The 23,788-nt window shown below is 41.2% G+C and overlaps 1 protein-coding gene across 1 annotated transcript in view; it reads right to left on the reverse strand.

The window, feature by feature from the left end:
• LOC124605329 (vacuolar protein sorting-associated protein 13D) overlaps window positions 1-23,788 on the reverse strand; it is a 552,708-nt gene that overhangs the window by 296,455 nt on the left and 232,465 nt on the right. The window contains exons 27-29 of the mRNA XM_047136935.1: window positions 20,922-21,072; window positions 17,290-17,548; window positions 10,881-11,061 (exon numbers count right to left, since the gene is read on the reverse strand). Of these exons, the coding sequence (XP_046992891.1) occupies window positions 10,881-11,061; window positions 17,290-17,548; window positions 20,922-21,072 (591 nt within the window). The remainder of the gene's footprint in view (window positions 1-10,880; window positions 11,062-17,289; window positions 17,549-20,921; window positions 21,073-23,788) is intronic.

Raw genomic sequence — 23,788 nt, forward strand, 5'->3', positions numbered from 1 at the left:
CCACAATTTCTTGTTTTTTTTCTTCTCCCCCTCCTCTCCTCTTTACTCACTCAAAAGGCTGTAATATCCTGTCACATTAGTTACTAATGCTGATTTTCACTAAATGGCCAAGTATTGTCACGTAAATCCTCAAAGCACAGTAACATGAATATGGTTTCTATGAAAATCAACTGTCTCATTCCAAAATAACTGCTTAATAAGCCGATTCCTTCACTGCATACATATTAGTTGGAGATCAAAGAGCTGAATATATATAACTATCTGAAGAAATTCACTGTAATAAAGCTAAAGGTAAATGTTGTGTAAGCTGAATATTTTTTTCATATCACTCATCATCAGTAACAAACACAGAAAGACAAAGTCAAAAAGCTTTCTGATTTTGTCTTTCTATAGCTGGCAATTTTCTATTTTGTAATTCTACAGTTGCAACTGATAGGCTCAACACCCACTACTTCTTCAGCAGCATAAGGAAATATTCAACTAATGCAGTCTTTACTAATGCCATCTACATCCATATCTGCATCTATACACATACTCAGTAAGCAACCATATGGTGCGAGGCAGGGGTTACTCTGCACTGCTAAGAGTCATTTCCTTCCCTGTTACATTCGCAAATAGAGTGAGGAAAAAATGACTATCTACATGCCTCTGCACAAGCACTAATTTCCCTTATCTTATCTTTGTGGTCCTCATGCAAACTATATGTTGATGGCAATAGAAACGTTCTGCAATCAGTTTAAAATTCCACTTCTCTAATTTCCTCAATATTGTTCCATTAAAAGAACACTGTCTTTCCTCCAAGGATTGCCATTTGACTTCAAGACACATCTTCACAATACTTGCCTAATGATCAACTTCACCAGTAACAAATCTAGCAGCACACTTCCAAATTGTGTCCTCCTTTAATCTGACCTTCCAGGGATCTAAAACATTTGAGGGGTACTCAAAAATGGCTCGCACCAGTGTTCTATACACAATCTCCTTTAAAGATAAATCACACTTTCCTAAAGTTCGTCAAATACACCGAAGCCAACCATTTGACTTCCCTACCACTGTATCCTAACATACTCTTTCCATTTCAAACTGCTTTGCAATCTTACATCTATATATTTAATTAATGCGACTTTGCGAAGCAGCACTTTACTGGTGCTGTATTCAAACGTTATGTTGTTGTTTTTCCTATTCATCTGCATTAACTTACACTTTTCTACATTTACAGGCTTGTGTACTTCTCCAGCCATTCAATGACGACGCCTTTCCATACACCACAGCATCACCAGCAAAGAGCCACAGACTACCGCTCACCCTGTCCATCAGATCAATGAACCATGGGGCCTACTCACAAAGGATAAGGTGGGTGCACCCAGCTTTTATTGAATGAAGAATATGGCAGATAGGCAGAACGAAGAGAGGCTGACCTATACTGTGCGGGCAGGGGCACCAAGAAGGGGATTCACCTGTACCATAGAATATAGGAATAAAAACAATGATGATGACACTTACCAAACAAAAGCGCTGGCAGGTCGATAGACACACAAACAAACAGAAACGTACACACAAAACTCCAGCCCTCGCAACCAACGGCCGCCCCGCCAGGAAAGAGGGAAGGAGAGGGAAAGACGAAAGGTTGTGGGTTTCAAGGGAGAGGGTAAGGAGTCATTCCAATCCCGGGAGCGGAAATACGGGTATACACTCGTGCACACACACACATACCCATCCGCACATACACAGACACAAGCAGACATTTGTAAAGGCAATGAGTTTGGGCAGAGATGTCAGTCGAGGCGGAAGTGCAGAGGCAAAGATGATGTTGAATGACAGGTGAGGTATGAGTGGCGGCAACTTGAAATTAGCGGAGATTGAGGCCTGGTGGGTAACGGGAAGAGAGGATATATTGAAGAGCAAGTTCCCATCTCCGGAGTTCGGATAGGTTGGTGTTGGTGGGAAGTATCCAGATAACCCGGATGGTGTAACACTGTGCCAAGATGTGCTGGCCGTGCACCAAGGCATGTTTAGCCACAGGGTGATCCTCATTACCAACAAACACTGTCTGCCTGTGTCCATTCATGCGAATGGACAGTTTGTTGCTGATCATTCCCACATAGAATGCATCACAGTGTAGGCAGGTCAGTTGGTAAATCACGTGGGTGCTTTCACATGTGGCTCTGCCTTTGATCGTGTACACCTTCCGGGTTACAGGACTGGAGTAGATGGTGGTGGGATGGTGCATGGGACAAGTTTTATACCGGGGGCGGTTACAAGGGTAGGAGCCAGAGGGTAGGGAAGGTGGTTTGGGGATTTCATAGGGATGAACTAACAGGTTACGAAGGTTAGGTGGACGGCGGAAAGACACTCTTGGTGGAGTGGGGAGGATTTCATGAAGGATGGATCTCATTTCAGGGCAGGATTTGAGAAAGTCGTATCCCTGCTGGAGAGCCACATTCGGAGTCTGGTCCAGTCCCAGAAAGTATCCTGTCACAAGTGGGGCACTTTTGTGGTTCTTCTGTGGGGGATTCTGGGTTTGAGGGGATGAGGAAGTGGCTCTGGTTATTTGCTTCTGTACCAGGTCGGGAGGGTTGCGGGATGCGAAAGCTGTTGTCAGGTTGTTGGTGTAATGGTTCAGGGATTCCGGACTGGAGCAGATTCGTTTGCCACGAAGACCTAGGCTGTAGGGAAGGGACCGTTTGATGTGGAATGGGTGGCAGCTGTCATAATGGAGGTACTGTTGCTTGTTGGTGGGTTTGATGTGGACGGATGTGTGAAGCTGGCCATTGGACAGGTGGAGGTCAACGTCAAGGAAAGTGGCATGGGATTTGGAGTAGGACCAGGTGAATCTGATGGAACCAAAGGAGTTGAGGTTGGAGAGGAAATTCTGGAGTTGTTCTTCACTGTGAGTCCAGACCATGAAGATGTCATCAATAAATCTGTAACAAACTTTGGGTTGGCAGGCCTGGGTAACCAAGAAGGCTTCCTCTAAGCGACCCACGAATAGGTTGGCGTACGAGGGGGCCATCCTGGTACCCATGGCTGTTCCCTTTAGTTGTTGGTATGTCTGGCCTTCAAAAGTGAAGAAGTTGTGGGTCAGGATGAAGCTGGCTAAGGTGATGAGGAAAGAAGCTTTAGGTAGGGTGGCAGGTGATCAGCGTGAAAGGAAATGCTACATCACAGTGAGCCCTGGACGTGCGGAATATTTGTGTATAAGGAAGTGGCATCAATGGTTACAAGGATGGTTTCCGGGGGTAACACATTGGGTAAGGATTCCAGGCGTTCGAGAAAGTGGTTGGTGTCTTTGATGAAGGATGGGAGACTGCATGTAATGGGTTGAAGGTGTCGATCTACGTAGGCAGAGATACGTTCTGTGGAGGCTTGGTAACCAGCTACAATGGGGCGGCCGGGATGATTGGGTTTGTGGATTTTAGGAAGAAGGTAGAAGGTAGGGGTGCGGGGTGTCGGTGGGGTCAGGAGGTTGATGGAGTCAGGTGAAAGGTTTTGCAGGGGGCCTAATGTTCTGAGGATTCCTTGAAGCTCCGCCTGGACATCGGGAATGGGGTTACCTTGGCAAACTTTGTATGTGGTGTTGTCTGAAAGCTGACGCAGTCCCTCAGCCACATACTCCCGATGATCAAGTACCACGGTCGTGGAACCCTTGTCCGCCGGAAGAATGACGATGGATCGGTCAGCCTTCAGGTCACGGATAGCCTGGGCTTCAGCAGTGGTGATGTTGGGAGTAGGATTAAGGTTTTTTAAGAAGGATTGAGATGCAAGACTGGAAGTCCCTTAAAACCCACTTCCTTTCGTCTTTCCCTCTCCTTCCCTCTTTCCTAATGAGGCAACAGTTTGTTGCGAAAGCTTGAATTTTGTGTGTATGTATGTGTCTGTCTGTGTTTCTATCGACCTGCCAGCGCTTTCGTGTGGTAAGTCACATCATTTTTGTTTTTAAATATATTTTTCCCGTGTGGAATGTTTCCCTCTATTATATTGATATCAGTAATTTGAACCCAACAATTACGTTTGTTGTTGTCACTGTTGCATTTCGAAATCTTTTCTGTCGTCTTATTTTCTCTTTCTGTTTTTGCCAGTAGTTTCACTTTGTATTCATGTTCTCCTTTTTACCGTAATCTGCTATACAATTTTATCCCGCCTATATATACTCAATAATACGTAACCCACTTCCAAACCATAACCAAAAAAATTTTTTTCGCCGCTTTCAACACTACCGCCACTATAAAATCCACCATTTCTAGTTCACAAACAGTTCCTTTCACCTTTTAAACAACCATTTCGGCTAGTTCTAATAACTTTCGCTTTATTTCCATTTCCGTTTTTCCCACACCACTGATAATTTTTAGCCGCTTCCCACAGGTTTTAACGTCATTATCTCTTCGTCAGACAATTGTTAGCCTCATTTTCATAATCTGCCACCACAAAACCACTTCTTTTAATATATTACACGCAGTTTTTTCGAAATTTTCCCGAATTTCTCCGTCCTCTAACGTGTTTTGGCGGCAACACAACCACCTAACCTTTGTGCACATCGTTTTCTACCAACCCAAGTCCAACATAGCCCAGCTGTAACCAACACCTTTTCGCCTTTTTTCGCACCAGATCTCCAGTTACTTTCCAGTCCACCTTTATCCATCCCCATATATTTTATAATTATTATTGAAACAAAAAGAAAAAGAAGAGCTATGTATTAGGTACACAATTGCTGGAAAAAAAATATTATATAAACTGATTGAAATGTAAATTAGCGTTATGTGAATACGATCTTGATGTACATAATGAATGTGTTCAAGCTAAGGGGAGGGATATATAGTGCGCTGAGAATTTCAGGGTAAATTCTAGAGACACTGGTATTTCATCGTCTCAAACACACGATATCTTAAGGATCAGTGTGTGAGAGTGGAAATGTGCCTACTGTGACACGGTTTATGTGTGTGCAGGACATGCGTTGTTAGGAGAAGACTAAAGTTGTGGCGGTCTATCGGCACTGACAAGTGGTGGCTGCGCATACCTTGGAAGCCATATGTCCAGCACAAGGAGTAATCCAAAGCTATTCTTTGGCAGTGAAATAGTAGTGACTGTTGGGAACAAACGAAATATGTTTTATCTAGAGACTGTTTGACTTGCTAGGAGCAAGAACTGTTTTGACAAGTGTTATAAAAACCAAAAGAAACTGTAATGATATATGTAAAGTACTAAGGTTTACCAGATGGGGTTGATTTGCGAGACGTGAAAGCGCATGTGAAACTTGTGTAGTTTTTTTATTGTGAAGAAGAAAATATAGAAATATAGCAAAGTTGATATGAAAGTATTCTGAGAGTAAGAAATAATTTCAAATGTAGGAAAGTAGTTCAGTATAATTTCCCTAACCAGCATAAAATCATCTTAGAAGAAGCATTGTGAAGATTGATGCAGCCATTGGCTGCACGCAACACATAAATCACCCGCAAGAGACGTGCGAGTCTTGCACCCCAGTACCACACAGTCTCCAGTCCCAGGAAAACGTTAGAATGTAGGTTGTCGAACTACATGCTTAAGGCAGTTTTTGGATAACATGTTCAAAAGTTCTTCACAAGGCTGCCTGTTCATACCACCTGCAATGAATCCATAGATGTTCCCATCTAGGCTACCTGTCCATACCACCTGCAATGAATCCACAGATGTTCCAGTCTATATTTGTAGATTAAAGTCACTTTCAACTAACACTGCATGATCTGTGTATTTAACTGCTACTGAGTATAGACTTTCTTTGAATTATTCTAAAACTGTCAGGTGACGTAAAAACAGCACTTAACCTGAGTTCACCTAGACTGTTACACACATCCAGGTAACTTTGTAGTCAGACTCAATTTTGAGCTTGATGGGCATAATATTTTTGCCGACTGCAATTAACACTCCTCCTCCTCCTATAGTGTCCGATCTGTCTTTTTTTGGTATATGTTCCACACTTCACTACATATTTCAGAGCTTTCTACTTACAGATCTCAGATGACTCTCAGTTCTGAGAACAATTTGAGTCTTCACCACTTCCACCAGTTGCCCATATGAACTGAGGATGGTCCCAGAAATCAAGTGTGAAACGTAACTGGTGCCAACATGAGCCACAACTTACAGACAACTGCACCTTAGATGCCTGGCAGCCACAACAAGGGCCTTCTCGACATCTCAGATGAGTTCCCCTGGCAGACATACTGAGTGCATATTGGATTTCTTTCCGGCCCTGGATACTAGCATTGGAACTTCCTATCAGTAGCAAATCCCTCCTCCCATCTGCCTGTTCAGACCCTGTTGAACGACTGGCTACACGTCCACTCACAGAGTGAATGGGTGAGGCCAGATGGCCAGTCTCCACACTGACTCTGAGCCTTGAGTGACACATACGGGTTACCACCTGCCCCATTTACCCTGTGGTGAAGGCAATTTCATTGTGTCGGATACAGTATGAGATGCCACAGCAGCTAAACATCTGGATGAAACAAGTGACACCTGAAATGTTTCACATGGCATGCCGGATTCTTCACCACCACAGCTCCCTTATGCAGCAGCTTCAAGACTGCTGACCATTGCCAAACTATCATTAGCTATTCGCAAACTGTGGCTATTTATCCCATCACTATGAACTGCTTCAAATATATCTAAATAGCAGAGCATTATGTTTCAGAAATATTGACAAGTCTCCAGCCTCACAATTGAGTATGTTGCTGCCAATATTTAGCTTTTGATTAATTATCTCTACAATGTAACACTCAACTGTTGGAAGAGACACATTAATATCACTTGCAGCACCTTATTAATTAAGGTGGCCTGAGAGGTACATAAAGTAGCTCCATATATACATAAAGTGCATTTTTTTTTACAATGTCACGTCATCTTGGTAACTTTAGCATCTGAAAAAATTGCACTGTATTTTGAACATAACGCCCTCTCTATTGCCTAGAAGTAATTATTTGCTGCCAAAGTAGGATGAGTAAAATTGATGTTAAGAAATAAAGATGAAACCAACAAAACTGGTGGAAGTAACAGAGGAATCAGTCTACTGGATGTAGAGCTGTCATTAGCCATTATTCATTTAAGAGTGTAATTTCCTTTCCTGTAGTTTCTATATACATTACTGTTGAAACAAGCATCTACATAAGCATGTTGCACATACTAGTATACAGAGTGTGTGGTTGTATTTGTCATGGTTTTCACCTTTGATGAGGTTCTGTTCCCAGCTGGTGTCGTCAAGCACCAGAGCTTTCAGCCTTCTGCAAGAGTATTCCTAGTACTTCGATTTATGTTTGCACTCAGCAAAATCTTTCTGAGTTTGTCCTTATGGAGCTTTACAGAGGCATCATGAGTTATTCTGGGACCAGAAACTCACCATACTCGTTTAGCAAGGAATTCTGTTATTACTCAAGTGGTGGATATGTGCAATTCATCTGACACCGATTAATCACAGTGGCATCTCTATGTTCAACTGTGATTTCCTGTTTGAGGTCCAAAACTGACCAAAGCTTCTGCTGGTAAAATTCACACAATTTCTTGTTATCATGAATCTACATTCCACATCTATAAAGCACTGGTAAGACAATAACTACATGGCTCATCATCACGTTTATTTGTAGATCTTTATCAAAAAAGATCTGGCGGTAAATTGTCCTAAGGTTGTTTGTGCAATACAGATTCAGATTTCCACATCATTTTCGTGGGTGCAATATTCAGAGACACCACTTCGAAAGTTGGAGAAGTGTGCTACCTGCTCAATATATGTCACACAGTGGAAAATTCAAGACGGAATAACAGCAATATGGAACTGTTGTTCCATAAACCACACACAATGGGAAATTCAGGACGGAATAACAGCAATATGGAACTGTTGTTCCATAAACCAATCACAAAGGACACTATCACAGTACGGAAGAGCAGATTCCTGAGCAGCATATGGAAGCACTGGGGTTTTCTCAATTATTCATATGCACTTTTGTAACAACCGACAGAAACATGAACTGGAGAATAATTGTCCTTCGTTAACAGTGTTTGTTTGTTTAATCTTTTACTGTGAAAATGTTATCCAATTGATACACTATTCTTTGTTGGGTATGACCATTAAGTAGAGGGTAAAAACTGTGTGTGAGAACACACAGATGTGTTTAATCCCGCCTGTAACTGAAATACACAGAGAGATCACTTTGGTACAGAAATTAAGCAATCACGAAAGTGTGGAGTATTACTCCAGTCACAACTGCAAAATGTACACTGATGAGCCAAAACATTATGACCATCTGTCTAATAGCCTGTTTGTATGCCTTTGGAATGAAACACATCACTGATTCTGTGTATCCTACATCTGACAGTTTGTTGGTAGGATTGTGAAGGTATGTGGCATTATATGTCTATGTACAGGTCACGTAATTCACACAAATAATGGGATGCTGATAAGTGTACACAAATATGGCACCTGACAGTGACCCAGAAGGGTTCTATAGGCTTTAAATCAGGTGAATTTGGTTGCCAAGATATCAATGTGAGTTCACTGTAATGCTCCTCCAACCACTGTAGCACAGTTCTAGCTCAAGACATGAACAATTACAGTGCTGCAAGATGACACTACCATTAAGGAAGACACCAAGCATGAAGGCATTCAGATGGTTTGCAGCTATCAGCGTATCCCCGATTACTACCACAGGCCCCATGCAAGAGCAGGAGACTGTCTCCCATAGCATAATACTGCTCCCACCAGCCTGTGTCCATGGCGTGCTACACGTTTCGAGGCACTGTTCACCTCGAAGATGGCATTTGTGGAGATGACCATAGATCTTAGTTGTAGCAAAAATGTCATTCACCTGGAGAGCCAACACATTTCCACTGATCGACAGTTGAATCCGTAAGGTCCCATGCCCACTGCAATCATAATTGATGATGTTGTTGGGTACAGATGTGGACACATAGGGGCGGCTAATGCAGAGCCCCATGTTCAACAACATACGACGAGCTGTGTACGCCAGAATACTTGTGCATGCACCACCATAGAGCTCTTTTGGCAGAGATACCACAGATCATCATCTATCCTACTTTATAAAGCAGACAAGCCTTAGAACCACACATTCTGTGAAGAGTCATGGATGTCCAGTCATTTAGTGCCTAGTGGTAGTTTCACTGTACTGTCTCTTTCTGTAGATGCTCACGACAGTAGCATGTGAACATTCGACAGCTTTGCCGTTCTCAAGATATTCATTCACAGGCTCTGTGTAATAATAATTTGCCATTCATCAAAGTCATTTAACTCAATTGATTTCCCCCATTTGCAGCCCATATCTTTGCTAGGATGATGCCCTGTCCATGTCTGCTCCGCTTACATACTTCTGTTACCACGTCACATATCCGCAACACCATCAGGCAGCATCCGACATCACGGTGGGCAGTGGTCATAATGTTTTGGCTTATCAGTGTATAGAACAACCATAGCACCTTGAAACCACTCATGTCTTCAGGGCAATTTGTTGAAGGTCTGTTACAAGTCACAGAACACTAAGAATAGAAGTTCAATGTTGTTCTCTGCCTTTTTCTTCTGGTTATACGATACTGAAGAATATGTCCATTGCAACTCTGTAGGAGTGAATGCCATACTGAGACAGTATGTATGAAGACTTTTCAGAGGAATTGTAGAACAGATTTTTCATGTCAGCTGTTACTGGATAGGATCCACTTCCTGCTGCAAGAGCCGCAACATTAGTATGTAAAACAAATTACTCCACCTTTGTCGTTTAATGCTACTTTAATATTCCATTGTGCAAGACTTATTGGAACAGTAAAGCTATTAAACAGCTATGATGGAGTTGTTTGTTTTACATACTAGCTCTTACCGACTCAGTTTTTCACATTAAAGGATCAAGTGATGATTCAAGGCTTGATGGGATATTCTACACTTTGCATGAATTCTACGGAAATATTGTCTGCCCTGGTCCACAGACATATCATGGTTTCAGCATCTCAGGAGCTTTTTTGGGCTCTATGAATGATGGTGCTGTCAAGATTTGTAAAGGATGTTGGGAGTAATTATAAAAGAAAGTCTTCTACAGCAGGAGGGCTACACTTCAACAGTGAATTAAAGTGTTCTTTCCAGCATCTCAAGATGTCTTAGTTATCAGTGATAATGTTAATAACGATGTAATCAGTCAGGGTTCCTAATGAAGTACACATGGTATAGATATAAAAATCAAGTAGCTGGTAATGTGTAACTCATGTAGTTCATCGACCTTTTTTTTTTTTTTAACCACAAGTTATTCTTGAGTTTTCTTATTTCTGTCTGACAGTTCTGTTGCAGCTCTTAAAAATTAATCTTCTTCACACTAGAGACAGCACCTGAGGTACAGATGAACAGTGTTGTCTTTTGGCATTAATGAACAGTTAAATTTGTCTGTTTATTTTATCAAATCAGACATTCTTTCCTTTTGTTGAATCCAATGGCCATTTGTATCGATTCTACAATGATGTTTCAAAGTGTGGTACATTTCAGGTCTACTTCTTTTGTACTGACTGGATGGTGAGTCAGCTGGTCTGTAACAGAGTGTTGGTATCAAGCTGCATAGGTATTGCTTAAAAATGAGCACAGCTCAAACTGAGTAGTGCAAATGGAGATAAAAAAAATTGCAGCTATTGAGACACTATTATGTCTCTCATGTAATATACAACATAATAGTTCTTCCCATTATTTTTTATTGTTATTTATCAAACATTTGGCTCATCATCCTGCCTCTCGTTATCAACAGTACTATAACTAACTATCCATTACGTTTATCTTACCAATTACCACTTGTATTTCTGGGCTGATCATTTGGGACTGACAAATAATTCATAAATGTATCTAGAAATAACTTCATGGAATCTACACATACCTCTCTACCAGTTGTAGCAGCTCGAATACTGGCCATGACACCACGCAACTGTGAGAAATGATGGAAAAATGCCTGTATTTCAGCAACAAATCTCTTTGTATGGATGTATAGAACTGTTGACATTTCTAATTTCAAATGAGAATCATACTCGCGCTGCAGTGACACATCTTGCTGCCCATAGCTGAAAAAATATTGGAAACAGCTGACTCTTACTGAAACACACACAAATCAGCCAAAACAAGAGAAATTATACTCCACAGGGAACAATTTTTAGTAACTACTACTCCATTTTAAAAAATAAATAAATGAATAAAAATATTAAATATACACTCCTGGAAATGGAAAAAAGAACACATTGACACCGGTGTGTCAGACCCACCATATTGCTCCGGACACTGCGAGAGGGCTGTACAAGCAATGATCACACGCACGGCACAGCGGACACACCAGGAACTGCGGTGTTGGCCGTCGAATGGCGCTAGCTGCGCAGCATTTGTGCACCGCCGCCGTCAGTTTCAGCCAGTTTGCCGTGGCATACGGAGCTCCATCGCAGTCTTTAACACTGGTAGCATACCGCAACAGCATGGACGTGAACCGTATGTGCAGTTGACGGACTTTGAGCGAGGGCGTATAGTGGGCATGCGGGAGGCCGGGTGGACGTACCGCCGAATTGCTCAACACGTGGGGCGTGAGGTCTCCACAGTACACCGATGTTGTCGCCAGTGGTCGGCGGAAGGTGCACGTGCCCGTCGACCTGGGACCGGACCGCAGCGACGCACGGATGCACGCCAAGACCGTAGGATCCTACGCAGTGCCGTAGGGGACCGCACCGCCACTTCCCAGCAAATTAGGGACACTGTTGCTCCTGGGGTATCGGCGAGGACCATTCGCAACCGTCTCCAAGAAGCTGGGCTACGGTCCCGCACACCGTTAGGCCGTCTTCCGCTCACGCCCCAACATCGTGCAGCCCGCCTCCAGTGGTGTCGCGACAGGCGTGAATGGAGGGACGAATGGAGACGTGTCGTCTTCAGCGATGAGAGTCGCTTCTGCCTTGGTGCCAATGATGGTTGTATGCGTGTTTGGCGCCGTGCAGGTGAGCGCCACAATCAGGACTGCATACGACCGAGGCACACAGGGCCAACACCCGGCATCATGGTGTGGGGAGCGATCTCCTACACTGGCCGTACACCACTGATGATCGTCGAGGGGACACTGAATAGTGCACGGTACATCCAAACCGTCATCGAACCCATCGTTCTACCATTCCTAGACCGGCAAGGGAACTTGCTGTTCCAACAGGACAATGCACGTCCGCATGTATCCCGTGCCACCCAACGTGCTCTAGAAGGTGTAAGTCAACTTCCCTGGCCAGCAAGATCTCCGGATCTGTCCCCCATTGAGCATGTTTGGGACTGGATGAAGCGTCGTCTCACGCGGTCTGCACGTCCAGCACGAACGCTGGTCCAACTGAGGCGCCAGGTGGAAATGGCATGGCAAGCCGATCCACAGGACTACATCCAGCATCTCTACGATCGTCTCCATGGGAGAATAGCAGCCTGCATTGCTGCGAAAGGTGGATATACACTGTACTAGTGCCGACATTGTGCATGCTCTGTTGCCTGTGTCTATGTGCCTGTGGTTCTGTCAGTGTGATCATGTGATGTATCTGACCCCACGGATGTGTCAATAAAGTTTCCCCTTCCTGGGACAATGAATTCACGGTGTTCTTATTTCAATTTCCAGGAGTGTAGTTGCATGAGTAAGACTAAAATAGTTTGTGTTCATTAATGTTAACACTAATCATATATTCTGTAAATCATACATATTCTGTGAGCTGACTAAGCCCACATAATTTCGATAAAAGAATCATTCAAATGATCAACAGAACATGTAACTACACTATGTGATCAAAAGTATCTGGACACACCGAAAAACATATGTTTTTCATATTAAGTGCATTGTGCTGCCGCTTGCTGCCAGGTACTCCATCTCAGCAACCTCAGTCGTCATTAGAAATTGTGAGAGAGCAGAATGGGGCACTCCGCAGAACTCAAAGACTTCGAACGTGGTTCAGGTGATTGGATTGTGCCATACGTCTGTACGCGAAATTTCCACACTCCTAAACATCCCTAGGTTCACTGTTTCCAATGCGAGAGTGAAGTGGAAATGTGGAGGGACATGTACAGCACAAGAGTGTACAGGTCGACCTCATCTGTTGACTGGCAGAGGCTGTCGACAGTTGAAGAGGGTTGTAATGTGTAATAGGCAGACATCTATCCAGACCATCACACAGGAATTTCAAACTGCATCAGGATCCACTACAAGTACTATGACAGTTAGGCGGGAGGTGGGAAAACTTGGATTTCATGGTCAAGAGGCTGCTCATAAGCCACACATCATGCCGGTAAATGCCAAATGACGCCTCATTTGGTGTAAGGAGTGTAAACATTGAACATTTGAACAGTGGAAAAACATGAGGAGGAACAAATCACAGTTCACAATGTGGTGATACAATGGCAGGGTGTGGGTACGGCGAATGCCCGGTGTAAGTCATCTGCCGGCGCATGTAGTGCCAACAGTAAAATTTGGGGGCAGTGCTGTTATGTGTGGTCATGTTTTTCATGGAGGGGGCTTGCACCCCTTGTTTTGCATGGCATTACCACAGCACAGGCCTACATTGATGTTTTAAGCACCTTCTTGCTTCCCACTGTTGAAGAGCAATTCAGGGAAGGAGATTGCATCTTTCAACACAATCGAGCACCTGTTCATAATGTACAGCCTGTGGCGGAGTAGTCACATGACAATAACATCCCTGTAATGGACTGGCCTGCACAGAGCCCTGACCTGAATCCTATAGCACACCTTTGGGATGTTTTGGAATGCCAACTTTGTGCCAGGCCTCACGGACCGACATCAATACCTCTCCTCCTTATTGTTAAAATCCTATTCCTCTCTTAATATTTGCTGACACTGTTACACATTGTACATTAGAACTTGCAGTGATGAATTTTGTGTTTTAGATGGTACTATGATATAGAAAGCACAGAAAACCTAATTCTAAATAAGTGCACTAGGATTTGCTCCACATTTCTCCCAAATACAATTTGCCTTCATCATCAGTACCTCATTCCGTTACAACAATGTTTAGTTTTCTCGAATGAGGGGATAGTAACTGTCTTTTAATTTTCTTTTGGATTATCTTAAAAGATCTATCTTTCAACTGATTAAAGATTTTTACATCACATTTTCCATTATTTTTAACTTACTTCATTCAATACTGAGGCTGTGTTGAAGTGACAGAAATTAACTGTACAAATAAATCAGTTACATACACAGACAGTGTTAAGTCTGTTTTGCACCTTTTCTCCCATATTACGTAACATTGTAAATATGGTAACATAAAGTTCTGTTGAAATGCAAATAATTGAAGAGTAAAGGCAATTCCTCACATAATGTTAACCGACACATCTGGAAATACTGAAGTCTACATTCAGCTGGGATACCTACTCTTGAAACTTGTTTACTAACATAACGAAGAAGCAGAATTCAAGTTGTAAGTGGTTTTTAAATACATAAAATTTGCAAGTGAAGAAATAGCACTGGTAATCCACATATTAAAAGTGGTATTCATAAAACTACCTGCTAGGTCAATTTAAAAATCATTATTTTATATAAGGAGTGGTCATAGTGAGATTCATAAGCTACATATTGCTTTTTGCTTCAGTGTAGTGCAGCTCTTGAAATAGAGTATATAAATAGATAGAGCATAAAAATAATAATATTTTAAAATAATAATATTTTAAAAAAATAATACACACTTATACAAGACCACGTCCATGCCTGATGCATCATGCAACACACAAACACACTGCACAGGTTTTAGTAGAGTGTTCGTAGGTACACAGAAATCTTCCAGTGTGCGCACACATTCGTCATTAAAAATGGAAAACGAGAAAACATCACCAAAAAGACCTCCACATGAATGAACCATTTCCTCTGATGTATCAATATAGTGTGGAAGTTATTTATTGTTGTGCAGAGCAGGTTTGTCTGACACCCACATCTGATGTGCCACACTGCACTGAACCTCCTTTTTTGGTTTTGCACAGAGCGGCACGGCTGGGTGGATGCACTTAATACAAAAGGAACTCCTCGCTCAAAGTCACAACTGTGCAACCTTCTTGTCAATTTGACAACACTAGGTCAGCAGCCAGTCACATTCACAGCTAATAATATGGTTACTTTTCTGTGAGCAGAGAAACTGTTCAAGTAAACTTGTGAGTGTTGCTTGTGACCTGATAGTTAAAACGTTATCTAATAAGTGTAAAGACACAAAGAAGAGAACAGTGTGTTTAATAAAGAGAGAGAAAAAAATTCCTTTTTGTAGAAAGGAATGGGAAACCAATGTGTCTTTTGTGTTGAATGACTGTTACAGTACAAGGTGAGTACTCTCAAATCCCATAATGACACAAACCACAGGGAAGACTTTCCTCTTGTTTCCCAGTTAAAGAAAGCTAAACTGTCAATATTAAAGGAAAAATTTCAAGGGCAGAGCTTTTCCCCCTTTTTTACACTGAAGGATACTACACAAGGTAGTGATACCAAAAAAGCCCTGGATGGTGTTTTAGTGTCCACTGTATTCCTCATAGAGAACATTTAGCACCTAAATATTTTGAATATCCATAAAGTTATGCAGATGGTGCAAAGAACTGTGAGCTACATTTACTCAAATGACAAAAGACACAGACAGTTCAAATCCTCCATAAAATAAATCAGCAATACGATCTTCCTGACAATGTGTTTTGGTATTGTTTAGTGAGATAGCTATCAGAAGTAATGTTCTAGGCAGATTTTTCTAATTAATGGATACAATCAAGCAAGAAAAAGGAAAATCTTTCCCTCGGCTTGACAAGCCACACTGGCTGTTACGTGTGGCCTTTTTTTACTGACAATGTTCAGCATTTACAAACACTAAACACATCATTACAAGAAAGAAAGAAACTTATTCTGTGTTACCATAGTCTGTTTTCAGCTTTGATAACAGATTAAGACTCTTTCTGAAGGACCTTGCAACTAAAAAATTTGCTCATTTCATATGCTTGAAGGAAATTAATGAAAGCCTTCCTTTATGTCAGATGCAAATACAAGATTATTTAAACAGAATGTCTGTTCTGAAGAAATAAATGTCATATTTAGTGATTTCATGGCACTTAAATCTTTACTTTCATTCTTGAAAGATCCTTACATTGTTGATGATGTGGAAGATGAGTGTTCCATTTCACTGCTACTTCTTATGGACTCAGCAGCTATACAGTTGGAGTGAAGGGAACTTCAAGAGGACAAAGGGCTAATGCAGTGGTTGTTCAGTTGTTGAATTTTGGACGAAGGTTCCAGAAGACAAATATCAATGAACAAGGGAGTGTGCCAAGAGACTGTTCCATTTTTGGAACCACTTATATGTGTGTGCACAAGTTCATCAAATCTAAATACTGATGTGTTCTATCTGACAATCTAGGCTCACCAATTATCAGCCTGGTTTTAAAATTATCAGCCCAATTTCAAACAGCTCAGATCAAAGCAAACAATGAGGAAAACACATCACCAGTGTAACTTCTGATTTCTTGTTGTGTAATACAATAGTGTTATATCAATTACTAGTCCCTAAAAAATTCAGCTCACTCCTAAAGATAAAGTAAGGTAAGTGATGATGATAAAGTCCCATACTCCGAGGAGCGTAGGGGATGATGCGGGAAACCCGCACCGCCGTACTAGGCAAGGTTCTAGTGGAGGTGGTTTGCCATTGCCTTCCTCCGACCGTAATGGGGATGAATGATGATGATGATGATGATGATGATGAAGACAACATAACACCACCCAGTCATCTCAAGGCAGGGAAAATCCCTGACCCCGCCGGGAATCAAACCAGGGATCCCATGCGCGAGAAGCAAGAATGTTACTGCAAGACCATGAGCTGTGGACTAAGGTAAGTGGCCAACCCCTGGTCTACATAATTCCAATGTGGATATTAATTAATTCAATACCGAAAATTTAGCCACATGTATATGCCAAGATACAACAGAACTATATCAAGACAATTCCCTGTGATTTTTGTGATGTACTACTGACCTGTTATTAATATATAACAAAACTATCATCAGACATTTTGATAAATTTTGTTTTTGTTTTGTGCAAGTTTTGTAACTGTGGTACACACTAATACTCTGTGAGCTGACAAATCAGTACAGCACAGCACCTACCAATGATAAAAGCACTCTTAACTACAAATATACTTAAGTATCTTCCTGCTTGATAAGTAGTAATCTGGTTCATTAATTTTATGATTTCCACATTTCTTGATACTTTGTCATTGTTTCCACAATCTTATCCATAAAAAAAATTTATTCTTTACCTAAAGTAAGTGAAATTAAGAGCCTCATGGCCTGATGAAATAAATCGCTCCCTGTAAAGATGACTATGTGGGGATACGTCCAAAAGGGACATACTTCCCAAGCGGCCATCCACATAAGTATCTTGGCCTCGAGAGCGGACAGTAGTGTGCAAGTTGGAGATATTAGCACAAGCAACCTCATGTGCTGGAAGGTTTAACACTAAGGTCACAGATCTTACATCCACCTCCAAGTCTGAATTAATAGTATCTGGTTCCTTCACTGAAACAGACCACAAAAGGAGAATATTTAATCAATTACATCTACATATGATATCTGAAGTATTTTGCAAGTGCAAATGCAATTTCAAGGAATTCAAAAACTGACTATTAAAAATCATGTGAAATTTCACACAAAGATAAATAAAACATTAGCAAAGCTGTGAAAAAGAGATTTGAAGGTAAAGACCTCAGATATGATGGCATAAGAAATTAGTGAGTGAAAATAGGAAAAATGAATCAACGTTTTGACATTTTCATCTCCAAAACCTGCTATTGTTTGTAATACAAAAGTCGCAGAGCTTAGACGCTTTAGAACATCTGCAACATGCAACTTCCTGTTAACGAAATAAACACACAGTCATCTCCAGGCCTCAGCACACAGAGACAACAAAATCAGAATATTAAGTTTCGTTTATTATTTCTAATGGTGTGGTCTGCTCTTGTGCAGCCCTGAGTTGCAATTATCAAGTTTTATCTAAATTCAGTGACAGTCGATTAGTATTTAACTTACTCCATTAAGTTTGCTTGTAACACTTGCATAGTCAGCGAAGAGAATTACTTCTACTTGTTAGATATACAGGGTCATTCTTATTAACATATGAAAACCCCCAAAGCAACACAGATGATGCTGAGACAAGTAATTTAATATAAGAGCCATGGGGCTGTAAATGTAGGGAAATACCCTACGGATAAGAAATGAACATGTGACATTGCCAGATGATGTATCTCATAACAGAATGAAATTTTCACTCTGCAGCGGAGTGTGCGCTGATATGAAACTTCCTGGCAGATTAAAACTGTGTGCCCGACCGAGACTCGAACTCGGGACCTTTGCCTTTCGCGGGCAAGTGCTCTCCCAACTGAGCTATCGAAGCACGACTCACGTCCGGTACTCACAGCTTTACTGCTGCCAGTATCTCGTCTCCTACCTTCCAAACTTTACAGAAGCTCTCCGTTCGCAGGAGAGAAACAATGATTGAGCAATGCAATACTTGCATTCGAGCAAACAGCACAAATTTTGAACATCTTTTGTAAATGCGATCTTTTGTAAATGTAGAAGTTACAAAATTATTGACTTCCCTGTAAGCAAGCAAAGGCTGTTCTTATTTTGTGTTTCTTTTGTTTTTTGATCATGTAATATTGTAATGCATAATGGTAAGGTTATTCAAAAAGTTTCTTTTGTGTGTAACAAAGTTTATTTGGATCTCTATTAATGAAATCTGTCATAATGAGGCATTTAACCTTAAAACAGTTCCCTCTCCCAGCTGTAACCATGGCAAGACTATCTTGATGTAGCTCTCCATTTTGTTCTATCCTGTGCAAGTCTCTTCATCTTTGCAGAGCTTCTGCAATCTACATCTAGTCTAACCTCTTGCTGTAGTCACAAAAATTGGCCTCCCTTTAAAATGTTTGCCCCCCTCCTCAGTTCCTTCTATTAGCAAACTGACAATACTTTGATGTGTCCCATGAATCAATCCCTTCTTTTAATCAAGTTGTGCCATAAATTTATTTTCTCAACAATTTGATACATTACCTCCATATCGAACCCATCTAATCATCAGAATTCTTCAGTAGCACCACATTTCAAAAACTACTATTCTCTTTTTGTCTGACCTGCTTACAACCAGTGTTTCACTTCCATATACGATTACACTCCAGACTCCAATGTCAGTACTTTATAATCAGGTGCTGCATCATGGCACAGCACCTATCCCTTATCTTGCATGATCAAGAACGGTCACCTATTGAACTACATACGAGACAGCCAACATAATTTCATATTTCTTTTTCCCAGGTTTGTGTTTTTGAATATTTTATGGTTCAGGCAATGAAGGATAAGCTGCAGAATGCCATTCTCATTCAAAGCTGGTTATTTGTAGATTATCACTGAACAAAGTGCCAGATGTTTCAAAATGTGTATTGAGGTTCTAAGGCTTTGTAGCATGTATTACAGTCAACTTGCAATTATAAATAATACATCACACAAAAGAGTAACTCAAACAAATTTTCTTACAGTTGTTCAATGTGAGTACCAATCGTCATGCGGCACACATCAAATCGATAGGCAAGTTCTTCCCAAACTTTGATCAGTGTGTCTGAAGCAATTGTTTCAACAACTCCTTCAGTTCTGTTCCGTAAGTCAGGTAGATAAGCTGGTAGCAAAGGCACATGCCCATGATCCTTTATGAACCCACTAAAGTAAAAACTGAATGGCATCAGACTGGATGTAAATGGAGGCTATGAAAAATGTGCTCTGTCACCTGGCCCCTTGCAGCCAATCCAACAGTCAGGTACGTCATTTAACCAATCCCATAATGAGTTATGCCAGTGAGGTGGTGCACTATCTTGGTGCCAATGTTATGTAGTTCAGCTTGTTCCAATTGAGGAAATGCCCTAGTTTTAGCACATCACTATAAGAAACACAAATTATAGTTGCTTCACCGAACAAGGAAGACCCAGAAACCTTCCGACAAGATACAATACAAAAACATTCCATATAGGAGATTCTTGTTGCAATTGTACCTTCCTGTGAGATTTGCAGACCCCCTGATGTGCTCACATTTCCACTTAGGTGAAATGTTGATAAGAAAATAATTCTAAACATGGCCGTAAGTCACCACAAAGATGTCACTGGAATTGCTAATTCATATCTCGCTTTCCGGACTCTCACTTGTTAAATGCATTCTTCAGTCACTCTTGGTCCCTTTGCAAAATCAGCTGGTGTCTTCAAATTGATGGTATCATCTATGGATGTTGCCGTCACTTGGAGGATTATAATGGAACTTCATACAGAATGCACACTGCACTGTAACAACAGATTAATCCTTGCAAACTGTAAAACACAAAAAGCTTTCTGTTCATTAGTTGCCATTTTTGCAAGTAGTGGTTTCTGACAGGAAGAGACTAAAAATAGTGCATGTACACAGGTATACAAATAAAACTGTTTAAGTCACTCTTTTATTTGATGTATTATTTATAATTATACATTGAACGTAATAAATGCTACGTAGTCTTAACACCCTGATACTCGTCTTGAACCATCCAGGACACTGAATGTGCTGTTTTCTAAATGGCTTCCAAAGATTCAAAATAGTTTAAGTGTTTATCAAGATCACCTCAAAAACATGTGAAGGTGAATACAATGAAGGGGATTTTGGAGGAAGCATTCAAAATTTCTGTATTCCTAGTGTGATAGCCACAACACTTAGGTCACAAACCTATCTATAATGAGCAACAAAGTAAATAGGGGTGTTTACTTAATAACTTCAAAAAAATAGACTATCTGCCAAAAAGAATTTCACTTGCTGCCAGTCAAATTACATTTTGCTGTCAGAATAGTTCACAGTGCAAAGGCACAATTACAGAGCACATACCTGTTGCTTCCGATGACCCCTCGGGTGAGACTGTTCTTGATATTGATGGCATTCCTGAGCCAATGCTGAAGAAGTCAAATACAACAACCCAAGACTCAATGTTGGCCACAATATCCAGGGAATTGAAATCTACTGTCACTGAACGTTGTACCTAGCAGTAAAATAAAGTAACAAACTGTATTCCTTAAATGTGGACTTCAGAATGACAAGAACTAGAATTTAACATGATAATCTCAATGCACCTTACACAATATTGCTTCCAGCAGCCTGAACATATGTCAAGCAATTTGAAATACGACAACTAGAGCATGCAATGTGATCAACAATTACAATATTAATGTTCTACTTAGGAACACAAGCATACACAAGATCATTAAAGACACAATTTATTGGGGCATGAAGTTACATCAACAAGAGTACAATGAAAATAGTTTACATGTATCAAATACATTTAACAACTAAGGGCTCACAGGTCCATGCACACCCTAATTAAGATGCTATCCACATCAAGTGTCATTTATGTAATACGGCGACCACATAGAACACACGTCGACAGCCACCCTGGGTACTTGCTGCCACACTGTTGGCAGGCACTACACTTGCTGTTGTGGTTGACACCTGATTTTGTATATTAAAAGCAGTTTTTGTGAAAGCCTGAACTGTAAAAATACTGGGTTTATTTATAAATAACTTTTCTGCTACAAGTCACAATTTTCTTTTATTCATATATGATGTATCTCGTGAAATGATACCCATTTTCAAGTGTATATTTCTTTGTACAATGCCATTTTTATGTAATTTTTTCGAGGCTGACACCTGACAATGATACAAGAGAACCAGTAACATGATATGACTATGTCTGCCAATTGCGTAAAAAAGCAGCTTTAAAGTGAATGTAATGATGCATCCACAAGAGATTGAATGTGGTAAAGGACGTGATTTTCAACAAAGGCATGTGGTAGAACAGCCTTCGATGGCTCACTGGAGGTTGAGTAACAGGTGGACACTCACAATATAGCGGTGTGCAGTAAATGATGAATAACTGTAAGCCCAAAATTTCTTTGATCACAACAAATTGTAATGAAAATGCAGAGGTTTAGATAGACCTTTAATGAACTGATTGCTTGAAACATCTTATTTCAAGAATCTCAAGTTTTAGTGCTAAATTCACCACATATTTATTCCTATGTAATGTTTCTTAGGTTTGGCTCATGACACAGTGAATCATCTTGCATAGCACTGGTTCACATATCATAGTACATTTTTAAGATGTGCTGTCCCTAATTTTGCTATTAATTGTTTCGTATTTTGGGTACATTATGTTCTCAAGTGACTTTTATAATGAAGCTGTGACACCAAACACAGCTTGTTGTGTTCCACATTTTCATTAACAGAGTAGATCCTTTGATGAGAGAGTCTGATAGGATATGACTAGGGTTAGTGAATCAGAATATGAACCAATATCAGGTTACAAGGGAGAAAAGTAGATAAAATATTGCTGGAGAAGCAGATATAAGAGCAGATACTAAGTACAGGAGGACAACATAGATAAGGAAACAAGAAATTTAACAAGATTAAGAGAAGATCCATCATGGAAAAAAATGAATGCATGTCTTTCTTGGGTGACCCATAATGACGTAACATTTAACACATACAATAATGTAGGAAAAGATAAATTACTACACAAACCTCAAGCATACAAAACCGCCAACTCCAGCTTCTCGAGCCAGAATGCAACATCACATATGATGCAAGCAGCAATCTGGAGGGGTGGGGAAGGGGAAGGGATAGTACTGTGTGGGTGGGGCGAGGGACAAATGCTGTCTGGTGGAGTGTGCAGGAACTAGACTGCCAACAGGCATAGCATCAAGAGGTTGTGGGGCACAGAGGTGAGGGAAAAAAGGGGAAAAAAGCAGGACAGGAGAGGGGAAAGACATGGGGATGCATTGGCAGAGGGCTGCAAAAAAACAGAATGGGATATGAGAATCGGGAGGAGGTGATAGGACAGACAGGATGGAAACTGTTGGGTGGAAGGTGTAGGGACAGTATGTTACTGTAGGTTGAAGCCGGAATAATTACAGGGGTAGAGAATTGTAAGGATAACTCCATCTGCACAGTTCAGAAAAGCTGGTGGTAAAGGGAATGATCCTGATGGCTTGGGTACTGAAGCAGTCATTGAAATCAAGTATGTTATGTTCAGCTGTAGGTTGTGACATAGGCTGGTCTACTTTACTCATGGCCACAGTTTGGCAGTTGCCATTCATCCTGGTGGACGATTGGTCAGTTGTCACACGAATATAAAAAGTGCTGAAATGATTGCAGCAGAACTGGTAAATGACATGGCTGCATTCACAGGTGGCCTGGCTTCTGATGGGGTATGACAAACCTGCAACAGGGAGGATGGATTGGACAGGTTTTGCACCTGGGTCATCCACAGGGATATGACCCTTGTGGCAAGGGGGTTGGGACTGGGAGTGGCATAGGGATGGATCAGTATGTTGTGGAGGTTGAGAGGGTAATGGAACACCACTTTAGGAGGTGGTGGGAAGTATCTCGGGTAGAATATCCCTCATTTCAAGCCACGATGATAGGTAATCAAAGCCTTGGCGAAGAATGTGGTTCAGTTGTTCCAGTCCAGGGTGATGAAGGGAACACTCCTTTGTGGCTGGATTTTGAGGGTAGGGGAGGATTGGTGGTTGTGAGGGGAAATCACTTAGGAGAACTAGGTTTGGGGGATAGTGCCTGTCTGTCAATACCTTAGTGAGACCCTCAGCATACCAAGCAAGGGAGTTTTTCTCACTGCAAATATGCCATCCCTGTGTAGCCAGGCTATATGGGAAGGATTTTTTGGTGTGAAAGAGATGACA

This window comes from Schistocerca americana, chromosome 3 (assembly GCF_021461395.2).
Source record: "Schistocerca americana isolate TAMUIC-IGC-003095 chromosome 3, iqSchAmer2.1, whole genome shotgun sequence".
NCBI classification, from domain to species: Eukaryota; Metazoa; Arthropoda; class Insecta; order Orthoptera; family Acrididae; genus Schistocerca; species Schistocerca americana.